At 39.4% G+C, this 15,744-nt stretch overlaps 1 protein-coding gene across 1 annotated transcript in view; it reads right to left on the bottom strand.

Annotated features, from left to right (window-relative positions):
• The window catches only part of LOC146002117 (larval cuticle protein A2B-like), a 57,518-nt gene that overhangs the window by 7,234 nt on the left and 34,540 nt on the right, over positions 1-15,744 (bottom strand). The window contains exon 2 of the mRNA XM_083139835.1: positions 15,036-15,134. Coding sequence (XP_082995961.1) covers positions 15,036-15,134 — 99 coding nt within the window. The remainder of the gene's footprint in view (positions 1-15,035; positions 15,135-15,744) is intronic.

The raw sequence follows: 15,744 nt of genomic DNA, 5'->3' as shown, positions 1-15,744 counted from the left end.
GCCTGAACTTTCTAACGATGGAAGCGGCCCCGGCGCCCACCCAGTGTCGAATAACATGGGTACCTGGGGGAAACCCAGGGGGGTAAAGGCGGTCAGGAGCGTGATGCTGATCACATCACTCCCACTCACGACCGGATCAAGAAAGTGTAGGGCGTTACCCCCACACCCCCTATACGCCTTCATGGCGTGGTGCTATGCACAGGGGAGCACTTTACCTTTTTTTTTAACTTGAGATGGCTTCCGTGGTGGAGATGTCATCACACCGCGCTAAGACGCCAGAGGCCCCGGGTTCAAATCGCAGCCTGGGTGTTATATGTGTGTCGTTTCATCAATTTGATAATATCATGGCTCACCCCATCTTCGCGATTAGCCAAAAGTGACGGAAATGCGAAGTAAAATAAACAAAATCAATCGATCAATCAATTTGGGAGGGGGTTCAACACGGTGTTTCCTGCACAAAGAGGTTTCAAGAATTTTCAAGAGGGTTGTGCATGTCTTTTCTCTGTTGGGGGATGGAGCTTTAATGGGCGTCCGGCTGCTTCATTTGCCCCGTACTAAAGTATGGTGTAATGTACTTTGGTTAGGTCTTTTTCAGTTGAAAAACTTCCAGTGTCGGAAATTCAGTAAAAACGCTTGCACCACTTAAATATTATATACACGAGCACATACAGACGCAAAAAAATGTACATGCAATTAAATGTATTACATTTATTATTCAACACTATCTCCTTCAAAACATCAAAGGTTTCCACACCACTTCACCTTAGGTATAGATAGTTTAATAACTAGAATTACTAAAAAAAATGTTTACAACAATTAGGACCTTAACGATTCTCAACAATATAATTCTTTCAAGATACATGCATTGTTTTGTTTAAAACTGTACGCAACGCCACTTTTTATTTTAAGAAAATATTATTTTCCGTCAATGGATTTGGGGACAACACACCCAACAGCGCCTCCCTAGGGTACGCCCATCCCTGGTAACACAATGGCTTGTCATCGCTCATTAGCAGACGATAATTAGTATTTAGGTATAGCAAACGGGTAATATAGACTATGAAAAATAGTACGAAAACTCATACTACGAGTCTGGGAAATGGAAAGAAAGAAAATATAGGGAAATGCACAGAAGAGAGAGACAGAAAGAAACAGAGAGAGATAGAAGGGGGGAGGCAAGAAAGAAAAGGGAAAGAGAAATAGTGAAATAGATGAGTAAAAGAGAGTAAAATAAAAAGGATAGAGAATGATATAAATATAAGGAGATAGGACAAATAGACACAAAGAAAGAGAGAACTAGAAATAAAAAGAGAGAGGAGGATAATTAAAATAAGGAGATAGAGGCTGAAAGTAAGAACGAAAAGTAGGAAAATAGAACAAGAAAAGTAAGAGAAAGAGATAGAAAAAAGAAGATAGGGAAATGCACAGAAGAGAAAGACAGAAAGAGACAGAGAGAGAGAGAGAAGGAGGGAGGGAAGAAAGAAAAGGGAAAGAGGAAAAGTAAAATAGAAGAGAAAAAGAAATAATATAACAAAAGAGAGAGAAAGATATAAATTAAGGAGCTAGGACAAAGAAAGAGAGAACTAGAAATAAAAAGAGAGAGAAGGAAAACTAAAATAAGGAGATAGAGGCTGAAAGTAAGAAAGAACAGTAGGAAAATAAAACAAGAAAAGGTAAGAGTAAGATAGAGATGAGAGAATATGATCAGAGCGAACCCGAAAATATTTCGCCCAGCTTCAATTCGATCTGAAATTATGCGAAATTTTATTATGATGAAATTATCTAACGACGTCACTGGGTACGAATGTTCTCACATAGAAAGTATAATAAGCACTATTCTGTTGCTCAGGTAAAAAAAAAAAAAAAAAAAAAAAATTTGCAAAATGGGAATGGAATTTCTACAATTAAGTCTTTCATTTCGAAGGAGAATGACTCGTTTCACAAGCAATTTTCACTTTTTTATTCACCATTCTTGAGTGAAGAAAGTATTGGCACAAGCAGTTTTTCACCTTGACCCGTTGGAACCATTCAACCAGTTTGAGAGGCGCTATTGTGCTGCCAACTTGGAGGGCGCCACACGACGAAAACAATACGCGGCTCTCGAGGATGACGTAAGCGCTTTTCGGTGCAGCGTCCCTTCCACATTCTCCAGTTCAAGGAGTCAAGCGAGGAAACACTATTTCCCTCACGTCCTGCAACTTTCTCCCGACTTTCACAATGGCATCGGAGTAGCTTCGTTCTTAGCCCGTAACACTTCCGTCGTTCTCCGCTGGAGTGCAGCACATATCAAATTGCACTGAGGTGAAAGATTAAAACGATCGTTTTAATTTAGGTATGGGATTCATGGAAATTGAATGACTTTCACTGTTTATGTGTGCTTAAGACGTGTTTCCCTCTTGTTTGTGTTTTTGTTTTACATTTGATTTCAGTGGCGTAGCGGGGAGGGGGCGAGGTGTAGGAACTCCGAAATGTTCTCTGCGCTCCTGAATTTATTGTGTAATATTAAAAATTCAACATAAAATGTCGCTAAAACAAAAAAATTCTGTGGCACAATTCGTACTGGAAATTCTTTGAGACAATCACTAAATAGAAAACCATCTCCGTCGGTGAACTTCGAAGGTGCATGAGGGGGAGGGGGGCCACGGCTTCGTACCTGGAAGAAAATGATTGATTTGAATTATTTTACTTCACTTCTTGTGCCACTTTTGGCTAAGTTGCGAAAATGAGGATGAGTGATGATATGATGAAATTGATGAATGGACATTCACAAACATCCATGCCCAGGCGAGAATTCGAACCCGGGACCCCTGGCGTCGTAGCGCGATGTGATAACCACTCCTCCTGGAAAATGAATGTTCCATAAACATGTATCTCACACATAACTTCATTTCAGTCGTAGTAATTTATGTCAGTTATTATGAGGATATCGAAGGAACATGATAATTTCAGACTGAAGCAGTGTTTTTTGAGGGGGCATCACTAATTTAGGGGAAAATATGCCTCCTTTTTCCTCCGCGCCTTGGATAAATAAATTTCTTGACCCTCCCTGAAAACAATCCTGTGGACGTCCACGTGAAGGTGTATCGGTCGTCTTGACAAGCGAGTTCCCTTCGAAATGCCGAATTAACCTACTTGCTGCAAATGGACATCGATTCGGTGGTGGGAGTCGTAAATTATAGATTGTCAATTTTCTACAGTTGTAAATCCAGTGGGAAGATTCACTTGATCAGCCAGTCTGTCTCTTATTGCCAAACAATCATAGGCGCCGACTCCATGGGGCTTGGGGAGGGTTCGAGCCCCCACATTGTTAACGATGTTGGGGCAGAGCCCCCAAATAATTTTGCTTAAGAGGATCTAATGTATTATTTTGCTTCTCTTGTAAAGTTTACTCTGAATTGTGCCACAGGAACTTAACTTTAAATATACATTTGAAATATTCTAGAATCTAGACCATCAACTTTGGGGGGGGGGGGGGGACATGACCAGAGACAGCAAGACACATGACTTATTACTGTAATTATGAGTTACATTACATTCAGAACGAGATCATTCATATATTAGGGAGATCTATTTTGCGCTCCGTGGTAGCAGATAATAAAAGTCTGGAATATTTTGCTATTATGGTTGGCGAAACTTGTGACATATCCATCCGTGGACAATTAATATTCTGCATTCGAACTGTGAATAAAAATGTTAATATTTTTAAGGAATTCATGTTACCACTTATGCTCATTTTGCGTGTGGTATTTAACTTCTCACAAAATATTTCCAAGGAAGCTTCCAAGCCTCTTTCATATTCAGATCAAAGCTAACGTAAATTTTCCACATTTTCCAGACTTGTTTTATGTGACACGATATTCTCGATTTTTAACGGTTTGGTCTAAACCGTTGCTGTTCCCGCGCTCGTGAAACATTGACATCTCTATCAGAAACCTCGCAGTCTAGTAGACAGGGAGGGAGTGCCGTCTTACCGACAGACTACAAGAAAATAAACAAATGTATGCATTGCACATTAACCAGTCGCACGAGACGTGTGCAAAATGAGCTTCTTCAACAACACATAAAAAAGCGAGATTAACAGGAAAAGGAATACCTCGTCTCAGTAAATCGACTTCTCGTTTGGTTCAAACGGGTACATTTGTTGCGTGAACAATCTCTCGGCAGTTCCTGTACCAATCGGAAACGAGGGAATATGTCATCTGCTAGACATTCCAGGAACGAGTGGTAAGCAGAAAAGCATCGTAGATTAACTTTTAAAATAGTTGAACGGGGCCCATAAACTCAGCGAGAGGTGAGGTCCAGGGAGCAAATGTCTCCTTTGCTTAAAGGTTAGCAACCCCCCCCCCTACTTTCCCTGCTGATTCTATTATTCGTGTATTCTACATCCCGCTTCTGTCGCACAGGGTGCCGTATATGAGTTAAACGTACGTGTCTTGATACATGAGAAAGTATAAGAAATATATACATACATGTTCAGTAGCGTATAGAAAATACATGAAATCTTTAAAATTATGATTAATAACATCGAGGTCAACATAGGGGGTCAAATCCTTCAAGTCGGCTTTTAATTATTGAGTGTAGGTTGATCAGCGAATCGAGTCCCATAGCGTGTTTATCTCTTTCTAGTAGATTCCAATTGTCATGCGGTAAACATCGACAATCTAGAGGTCAAGTTTGCTTGAATATATTAGCCACTATTAGTATAAGTATTCGTTTGAGTGACTCTTCCTTCAATCTTGGCTGGATAAGGGAATAAATTTTGAATCCCCACTCACCTCAAAGTCTAAAAGAGAGGTGTTCACTGTTATTTAATACAATTTTTGAATGTTAGTGTATGTACAGTATATAAGTGACTTCAAGCAAAAGAAATCCTCGCTGTACCACTGTGTTGAAGTAAAAAAAATCCAAATTTTCTTTTACAATTATTTTTCTGAGATATCATCCTAACTTCTACTTTCCAGAAGCTACGTCCCTAAGACGATAGCAGAAAATGGAAGGCAGGTTATGGGGTAATATTTAACTTATTTTGTATTGTGGCTTGGTGGGGGGGGGGGGGGAGTAAAACTTGCGTCCATCCAGGTCCCTCTTGAATCATCAATGGTGTTATTGTATTATAAGTAGTATTCTAGATAAACACTAAGGGTCCCGAATATTGTACTTGAAGACAACTATCCTACGCCACTGTTTTCTTTCTATTATGTTACTACGTTACTTTTACCACATATTGAAAATTGACTTCGACCAAAATCAACTCAGAGTTATTTGGTATGTACAAGAAGTAACTCAGTTACTTCTTTAAAAAACAATGTTGCAAATAAGTAAGAAGAAAGTGAGTTGCAGTCACTTCGTTGAAAAAAGTAACATTGATGAAAGGACAGTCACAAAGAATGCCCAGGCGCGGATATAAGCTCGGGACCCTGGCGTCGTAGCGCGCTGCGCTAACCACTCGACCGCCGAGGTCGGCGAAATAATATTGATTGATTTATTATATTTTACTTCACTTTTCTACCACTTTTGGCTAATCGCGAAGATGAGGATGAGTGGTTATAAGCAGTAGCGGCGATTGAATGGCAAAACTGGGGGATGGGAAGCAAGAACAGTTTCAGAACACTGAATCGCCGCCACTGATGGTGAGATGGATGAAGGTACAATCACCAACATATAGGGACGACACAACAAGAGCTTCACAAAGGATTATACTTGCTGCAAGTCCACACGCCAGAGCCTCGCTAGTCTGCAAAATGCAGTCCAGGGTATACTACGTGGAAGGGAGGTTGACTCTTCGGTGTCTTTGCAAAGGTCACCCTTTACAGCCCCGTTAGTCGAAAAAGTAACCGTTACTGGGAAGAGGAGGGGGACGTCGTAAGAACCCGTCTCCAATTTATTAAATTCCATACCGTCTTACTTGCTGTTCTTCGTTAAATACAACGAAAATTAAGATTTAGGGATCTAGATATATTTAATCTTGTTCTTCGTAAATTATGCAAACGATCCTCGACACTCCAGATCCACTCTGGCCCCCGGCCTTGACCTACTCCTCCAGTCTACTCGCACGCGAGACATCAAGGGTCAAGATCGTCACGTGCTGCCATCTGTTGTCAGTGCGTTAACCTGCCTGAGCAATTACCAGTCCACGACGCTCAGAGTTGCCAGCGCATGGAAAGTTTTCTCGATTGAGGTTCAGGCTGTCCGAAAGGTGCAATAACATACTTGAAGCGAGCATCCTCTGAGTATGGTCTTGGAGTCCGGTCTTCAAGTCGTGGACTGGAAGTGAAAGTCTTTCGAATTGCACTTCGACTGCAGCGCCAAATACGATCAGTAGATAAAACTGAGTACTCGTTGCTATCCTCGGGTATTAAACACTTATTTCTCACCATAGAAATCACATAGCATTTTCAAATGTTCGTACACATATATTTCCACACATTAGAAGAACTATAACCATAGACAACAACTTGCTGGCCCATAACGTATATTTAACCTGTGTCGCTGGCTTTCTACCTCCCTCATTTTAAACAAATGAACAACGAGTGCGGAAATCACGTGACCTAGTCTGCAACCATCTGTACTGCGAGCTGTGCACTTGCGTGCTTCTGTTCTTGGCGCTTTCGAACTGTACTAGGTGACGTCACTTCCGCCATGACCATACTTCAATTCTGTACTTTGTACCTTTCGGACAGAGCCTTAATATTCATTGGATGTGAAACAATTTTTAAAAAACCACCCAGTGTGAAAATAAGGATTAAATACTGTAACTATTCGTCTTGATAAAGCTATATACAGTCCATACCAGCTAACTGTAGACCAGGCGAACGAGAACAAGTATCTGCGCAAGTAGTAACGCGAGATGGCTCCACCAATGAGCAGTGAGAGAAACGGGATTGCGTAATGGACGACTGGAGTTACCCGATTTTCTGCTTCTCTCTGCAATGTTGCAAACTTTCAAAAGCCACAATACCGTACACACATTGCAAACGGGCCGTATTTTTGTCTCCGCGTCCGTAGGCTTCGTTTAAGAATTTCTTAGGGAAATATTAGGGATAAAACAGGAAGTGCAAATTTTGAAAAGCCGTGCATTTAGCGTACGAACTAAGGTCTGGACCGTACGTCCGTACATGTACGGTCAGGACCGTACGGTTGGCAGCGCTGCACTTTCACCACTCGATTTCCTTCTTCTCCTCTGCCACTACGCGCGGTCCTGCTTCACAGTTAGCTGGTACAAGGTATGGTATAAAATAGAGGATCGTCGAATAGTATGATATCATGTAAAAACAAATGGTCGTACCATCCCCATGAACACAAAACGAAAATTGAGCTGGGACTTGTAAATAAATAACACCCCGTGAAAATGAAGACTCGTATAACAGAACTCTCGCTTGAACTGCTGCACAAGATGAATATTCATGCACACTTGTGATGGTGGTCACGAGGATGCCAAAAGACTCGTGAAGTTAGCCAAAACAATACTGCCAACATCTATGAAAAGAAAAGTAGTACAATCATACATTATTATGACTTATTCTTTAACGCACCAATCCACAACAATAAATCACTTAAATTGTGAAAATTGGAAGTGACGTCAACAAATTGTATGCAAATTTTAACTTTTTTTTAAAGTTGCGATATTCTTTCTGTTGTCAATTATATTTTTTAGTAGACACTAGTTTAAAAGCACTGATTATTCATCTATCATGTTTCAGGTTAAAATAAAATTAAAATGCGAAATTTACTGCAATAACACCAGGTCCAGCATCGAAGTTCCTGTGCATTTAATTGATTGATTGATTGATTGATTGATTTGCTTTATTTTACTTCGCTTCTTGTGCCATTTTTGGCTACTTTGCGAAGATGGGGATGAGTGATGATATGGTGAAATTGATGAATGGACACTCACAAACATCCATGCCCAGGCCAGGATTCGAACCCTGGCGTCGTAATGCGATGCGCAAACCACTCCACCAAGGGGGCCGGCTGTACATTTAATTGCGAGAACAGTTGCCTGTCTGAAGCGCAATCGCGCTATCACCTACAATTAGCTTTGTCTAACCTTCCCATTAACAGTTAAAGGAGCAACTCATTTTATGCCGTAAAAAAATTAAAAATTTTATTTTGTTTAGATGATTATGCAAGGCGAGTTCCGCATTTCATAGCGAAGGTTCCAACCATTATCGGCCCAGTACAGAGGGGATACTGTTTGACGTACATAATGGGCATGGTTGTCATCTTGTTGAAAATATTGAAGGAAAACTTGGGAGTGTCAATTTTTGAGTTTTATTGCGTGAATATAAAACTTCTTTTTATCTTGAGGGAACAAAATAAACAAAAAATGTAAAGAAAGTTAGAAGGTTCATCAGCCAAAAATAGTGGAATGATGAAAATTGAATATATATATACAGGGTGACCAGTAGTTAGATGTATTCCCTGAAAGGGGTTAAAGTACAGACAATTTGCAATAAATTTGACCATATGATAGCCCGTCCGAAAATTAGTAATTTTTGAGATAATCGAATTTCTATTGTTTTTTTTAAAAAATGACGATTTTCCACATAAAAAGATGAATTGAGAAAAAACTGCTCATTGTATGGCACATATTTCAGCGTTTTCTGATAGCTAACAAATAAGTGGTTCGTTGAAAAAAAAAGTTTGTCCCAAATAACAATCACATGTAAATAACGGGTGGGTCTAAACTTACTAGTGATTCATGAAAATGAATGAAGTATTATTTCTTGTACACAAATTTGTCGATTATAGCGCCATCTATCAAAATTCGAAAAAAATGTTTCAGACAAAACTTATGTATTTTTTTCCGTAAAATCCGAATCTGTAATAAAAAATAGGGGTTTCTATTTGAAATTTCAAAGTTGCCCCGCGCCCCACCTACAAGAGGGGGAGGGGGTGTTCTTTTGTTGGACCACTAAACGTCCCCCTCCAAACTATCAACTTTTTATTTCGAACATTTTTTTGTAGGATGATTTTTTTTCAAAATATTCAAATGATTCAGGTTAAATAATCACCCAGTATATATATAAAGGGTGTCATTTTAAGGCGCCCGAGGACAAGGGAAACGTACAGAGGACATCAAGACAAACAACATTTCTCAGTAACATTTTTCTCTTTGGTGCGCAATTTCGGTGCTACAGGCGCCCAAAAAAGCCCGTTTTGTCGCCTGAATGCTGGCAACCACACACAACATTTGATTGCATGTGTGACGTCATATCCCGTCGTGGTTGCCAGGAACACACATATTCTCTGAAAATTGACATAGCTACAATCAGCCACATTATGTACTGTAAAACAAAACGAGAAAACACGTTCTGTAACCTAACAAAAAGTAGACAAACAATACGAAAAATGGTAGAAAGAAAATAGAATTCAAGTGGAAATGGCCATATCGAATCTTGTCTCGGCTTATATGCCAAATATTTGCAAATCTAGTTACCAAGTTTTCATGTACAATTTAGTATATCCACTTCGTCCTTCTGATACTAGTTGTCTGTGACATACTGAACAGATGGCAAAATAGAAATGAAAAAAAAAAAAGAATCAAAATTCCAAAGGTAAGCAACACATAATATAATGTATATTCAGGGCATTATGAGGCAAGTGACAAAATGGTTGAAAATACAGGGATATAAGTAGTAGTAAAACAACTGTCCGACGATCGTGTGTATCTACGCACCGGATACACATGTAATAGTTTGCAACTGTGAACAGGGCAGTATATACGTTACTGATTCATCATTAGATTTTTACTGTGGTTGTACGTGTTTTAGCTATAATGTAACAACGTTATCAGCAACTTCCGTTATCAGCACAGGAGTACCACAATGCATCTGGACACTAACCTGTAGATATCAACCTTGCAACGACATTTGCAAATATTTGACATGTAGCTGGGCGTAAACAGCCACATGTAAGCTGTACGAGTAAGTCCAATAAAATTAATTATTGTTGATATTTGACATGTAGGCTGAGACAAAATCCGATATTGACACTTCATTTCGAATACGTTTTTACGATTTCTCATATCGTTGGTTCACTTCCCCCTTCCCCGGAGATGACAGCTGATCTTCTGGCTGGTAGACTAGGTATGATCTTCGGTCTACTGGACGCCTTTCTCGCTTCGTTTTAAAGCAAATAATGTGGTTGGTAGTTTGTCATTTGTCACAAAAATTGTGTGTTCCTTGCAACCCTGCCGTGCGTTGTTTCGTCGCAGGAATTGACGTCACAGGTACGATCAAGTGTCATGTTGGGTTGCCAGCATCCAGGCGGCAAAACTGTCATTTTTTGAGCGATTGTAGGGCCGAAACTACGCACCAACGAGAAAAATGTTTCGTACAGAGGACATCACCATTAAAATGACACCCTGTATATAGTTATAGCTATACGATATAACGTATTTACTTAGAGTCACATAGAAGGTTTCAGTCTTTCTATGAACAAATATTTGGTTCACGCACATCTTCATCTTTAGATATGTAATTAGCAGGTATGGGTTCAAATTCCTAAGAATGCAATTATGAGGCTCTTAGGTGTATGAAACACGTGTTTCGTCTCTTGAGTACAACAGAGACATTGTCCCAACTTTCTTTTCTACTCTCCTCTAATGATTTGATATTGACCTTTCCTTTTGAAATTGCCTCTTAAATTTTATATTTGAAGGTCGTGGTAAAATTACTGTCCCTTTGTTTTGTGTTACCCCTTCCGTTTACTTTCATCTTCATGGAACCACTCGGACATATGTAGGTAGATTTGAGAGTGAAAGTTTTAAAGGCGAAAATGTGTCAACAATAGTATGAAAGTAAATGTTCTTGCTTGTGAAAATATTTGCCTACCATTACAGCGTAGTGGTAGCACAGAGAATGGCGAAAGGGCTGTATAAAAACGAAGGAATGTTGAGGTCAAAAGCCAACGTACATGTTCGTGTCTATCTCTTTCTTTTAACATTAAATACCAACGTTGGCAACCGAAATAGTCAGTGGTGTAGTTCCAAAATTTCCACAGCGTAAAAGCATTTTTTTGTGAAACGTTAAGGGGATCCATTAACTTGGATTATGTTTCCATTAAATATATACATATTATTATTAAATATTAAATATATGGAATTAACATCGACACATTTTGCCGCCCTTGTTGGCAAAGTGGCGCGCTACGACGTCAGAAGTCCAGGTTTCGAATCCTGGCCTGGGCATGAATGTTCCTTCTGAGTTACCCTTCATCAATTTTATCATATATCTCACCCTCATCTTTTCAATTTGCCAAAAGTTGCAGAAAAGTGAAGTAAACAAACCAAGCCATTCAATCATCTACAAAAAGAATTAATTCGTGGGAGATTACTGATTGAGTGATTGATTTACTTTATCTTACTTCGCTTTTTGTGCCACTTTTGGCTAATTTGCGAAGATGGGGATGAGTAATGATGTGATGAAATTGATGAATGGACACTTACAAACATCCATACCCAGGCCAGGATTCGAACCCGGGACCACTGGAGAGATTACTGATGACGATGAACTAAAATACATAATAAATTAATATACAATAACTGTGTTGTAGCATATAAAACACTACTGTACCCTTTATATTTAAATGCAACCATTAAATATATGCCCCTCCTCCGTGGCCATGCTGTTTACGGCGCTGTGCTTTGGACTCCGACTGCGGAACGGCATGGGTTCGAGTCCGCCTGGGTTCAGTTTCTGAGTTCTCGGCCTGTGTATAAGACCGATAGCAAACAACCATCGTGAGGAAATTGGGGAGCTACTAGTGAGTAGCGTAACCCGATCTGGGTAATCTCCTATAACTGCTGAGGGTTCGACGTGCTGACCCCACGTCACGCCATTACTGGTTGAAGAACTCCACACCTCTAGGTAGGATTGTGGGAGGGAGACTGGCAGTCGGGAGATAGGCCAAGACCCTTCCAGGGCTGTCGAGCGGTGGATCATTATTAGTAGGGCTAAGATTTTTATGACCTCAAAAGCACCAAAATTTGCAAAATAAAATATGCTCTTATGACCTAAAATTTTACAAAATATGCACTATAATTTGAAAAATATGCCCTTATAACTTTCAAACATCATTATCTAAATGCTGAGATATTTTCACATACTATTTTTAGTTCACTTTATGGGTCCTGAGTTGCAATGCACAATGAATACTTCCTCTAAATTTTCAAATAAAAATGAAAAAGATTTTGCTACAGTCCAAAGAAAGGAACTCGAGTAAACATGGAAGTAAGAACGAATCAACTTCGAAAATGACTGTATATTTTTTGAAAATGCAAAAATATGCAGAATATGACCGAAAATCCATCAAAATATGCTATATCATTAAAAATTGCCAAATATGCCAAAATATGCCCTTAAGAAGCGCCTTAACTTAATTAGTTTCTTCATAATATGAATTTCTATATGTTTGGGGAACACTTCACCCTTAGCCTACCAAAAAATGATAAGTCATGAAAATTCTAACCCTAATTATTATTGTTATTATTAAATACATCTTTCATATTTTTTATTTTAAAAATGACTTCTCATATTGAATGAACGAAACGGAAGCACGAGTAAGATTAACCAGATGGTCGTATACCCTCGATTACAGCCATGGAAATAGGACTATTCGTTTGTTGTGTTGTATTATCATTTAAAAATCGCCTTCCACTGTAGAAATTTGCCCTGTTTGTCAGTTTACAACTTCACTCTTCATGTGTGGGCCTGATAAAGCATGTGAAGGCTCAGAATCTTTTGGTGAAAGGTATAGATTCAATTTTTTCGTTTTTACTTTAATTTTAAGCCCGCTTTATGAACAGTTAGGCTAATTTGGACTAGACCTACAGTTCAAAGTTGTACCCGAGCCATAGTGTGATTCCACAAGGTTTCAAAGCAAGGACGCCTTGATTAGAGGTTGATGACGTCACCACTACGCCTTTGTAGTTTGTTGGATGAGCTGATTTTCGATGGATATTTTTGAAAAGGTATGTAGGGTTTATTGCTGAAAAGTGGACATCAACTGCCTTCCAATCTATTTGAACATAGCTATGCAGATATTTTAGCTTCGCCATCCCAATCACTTATCTGTTTGGGCTCGAAAATGCACATTGATGCTTTTGTTGTTAAAGTTCCCTGAACCCATGGATTCTAATGGGTTCTCTTGGGTTCTGTAATAGGACCGGAACTGTTTTTCTCGCACAACTTAATTTTGGTCCAAGTTGCGTATTGTTTCGTTTCAATACCGAACTTGGACCGTCTTTAAATTGACCCAGAAAAAAAGTTTCCGAGTCCGAATGGAAATAAAAGATTCTTTAAGGTCCACAACCCACTTACGATTGCTGATTTTCTCTCCCGGACCGGAATTGAATATATTTACAAATCCTGGGACCTTTAAGAAAGCTGTTCTTTTATGTAGCACAGGTCCTCACTGTTAGCAGGTTCGAGAAATCTTATTTTGAAAATAGCAGCGTGCAAATGCTTCAAAGTCAATTACTTTACCTTCTCCTATATTTATGTGATGTCGATTGAGGAAGCCTTCGCGATTGATAATTTCTGCGAGCGTACGGGTCTTATTTGTGTAAACTAAATAATTTCAAGGGCTCTCGCACAGACAAATGGAGTCGTACTCGGTGGTGGAGTGGTTAAATAGTAGTACGATAGCAAAGGTGCCGGGTTCGAGTGTGAAAACTGATATAAGAACATTGAGAAAAAGACTGATATGGTTAGTTGACTTCGCTTTTCTGTCAGCTTTGGCTAATCTCTATGAGGATGAGTGATGACATTGGGAAATTGATGACGGGACACCAATATAGAACACCCAAACCCGGGCCTGGATTCGAACCCAGGACCCCTGGCGTCGTAGCGCGATGCGAAAACTACGGTTTTCCTTTTTAAAAATTGGCTATCGGTCTCAATTCTGGTGCAAGCAGGTCCGGGTTCGATTCCCAGTGGAAGACCCCATAATTTCGGCATCGTGCGGAACATTAGGGAGCTACTTGAAAAGAAGTAGTTAGCTCTGGTCTCTGAAGCCAGAAAATAGCGGTGGTGGGACTCGATGCTCTTACCACGCGTCGCCCAATGAAAAACGCTCTGTCCTTGACCCTTAGAATGCTGATGCGCGATTGAGTGTAGTGTAGTTCAATAAATGCACAGCACTGACACACTCACTCATTCTCCCAAATACTATCCTTTCCATCCCCAATAAAAAAAAAAAACTATAGCAAGGCTTCAGTTCTTATCAATTTCTGATATACGTGTACAGTATGCAAAGTATCGGTGGCAAATAGACTGTATTACAAATACATTATTGGAGTTCATTTTGAGTAAAGTTTTGAAGGTTCTACAGTGAAACCACAAGCAAGACAACCTGCGCAGACCCGCGACTCCTGTGCGCCGTACTCCCGCGAGGAGGGGAGGGGGAGAGTGGACCATGCTTCGGAATGGCCCGAGCTGAACGGAAGAAGGGAAGGCTGCGCGGGGACTTTTCGTCCAAGGTTTTTTTTCCTTGTGATCGCTCTATAGGAGTAAGTTAATACATGTACATTTTATTATGGAAATACTAACATTGCGGGTATTTAAAAGTAGTTTAGAGGGATGTAAGGGGTTACTCTTTCAGAAGACACGAAATGTCAACCCAACTTCCACATACTACTCACTTGCAGAATAACGAGTCTCTCGCGTCTCGACCCATAGTCAGTTAATCCTCTATGTGACTTCTGTGCAGTGTTTGTGACTATCTGTTCATCCTCATCTTCGCAATTAGCCAAAGTGGCAAAACCACGAAGTAAAATAAATCATATCAATCAATTAAAGTAGCTTAGAATGTTGGCCACACAGGTCTACAAATAGGGCATAAATAACATTAGCATTGAATAACAAAACATGCGCCCAGAATTAAATACATCTGAGTAATTGTATCTAGGCACATTACAAAGCTGAATTAGAATGATGTTAGGACTATGTGAATAGTAGGTGTTAATTTATAATGTTCTATTCATAGCGCAATTGTTTTAGGGGTAAAATGATGTCTGCCAATCATTTACTTACAAAGTAATCGATGACTTTATGTAACAAGGATGGAGCGTACAGGCTTCCAGGCCTTGGTAACGCGTCTGCTACAGCGACGGCAGCGACGAAGACGGCGAACTGTGAAAAGAAAAATGAAACAGGTGAAACTCAATTCTTTGATTTAACCATACACACAAGAAAAACAGTCTTAGCACCATTGATTACAAGCAACTATGTTTGGATTACTTTTTGGCGAAATTGTAACTGAAAGTAGTTACTTTTAAAAGTAAGTAGCTGTAATAGGGTTATTGTTTTGGAAGAAGATAAACAATTACTTTAGACACTTAAATTGTTAACCTGGAAATTTGTTAAATGGAGACAGAGCTAAATTTGACAACTCTGCAACTACTATGGCCAAGAACACAATATGGTCTATTTGCTATTTACGAGAAGTTACAATGTGAATTCAACATATGACGTTAGTATGTCATTCAGACTGTCCGAATGACGTGATTGAACCTGCTTATTGCAGTTATGGTGTAGTAGTAACTTGTGGGCAAAGAGGCGAAATAGCTGGACCAAGCGATCTAATATTTCATAATCAATTTATTATTTTCTCTATATTCCAAGTGATGTGAATTTATATCACTGGTCATTTGTACTTCCCAACAATGTACTTCGTTCAGACTTTAGTCCAAAGTCCTATTTATAAACAAAGAAAAAATGAACACCATGTAAGGTAGATTCA

This window comes from Lepisma saccharinum, chromosome 18 (genome assembly GCF_977018435.1).
Source record: "Lepisma saccharinum chromosome 18, izLepSacc3.1, whole genome shotgun sequence".
Lineage (NCBI taxonomy): Eukaryota > Metazoa > Arthropoda > Insecta > Zygentoma > Lepismatidae > Lepisma > Lepisma saccharinum.
This window is presented reverse-complemented; position numbering and strand designations above follow the sequence as displayed.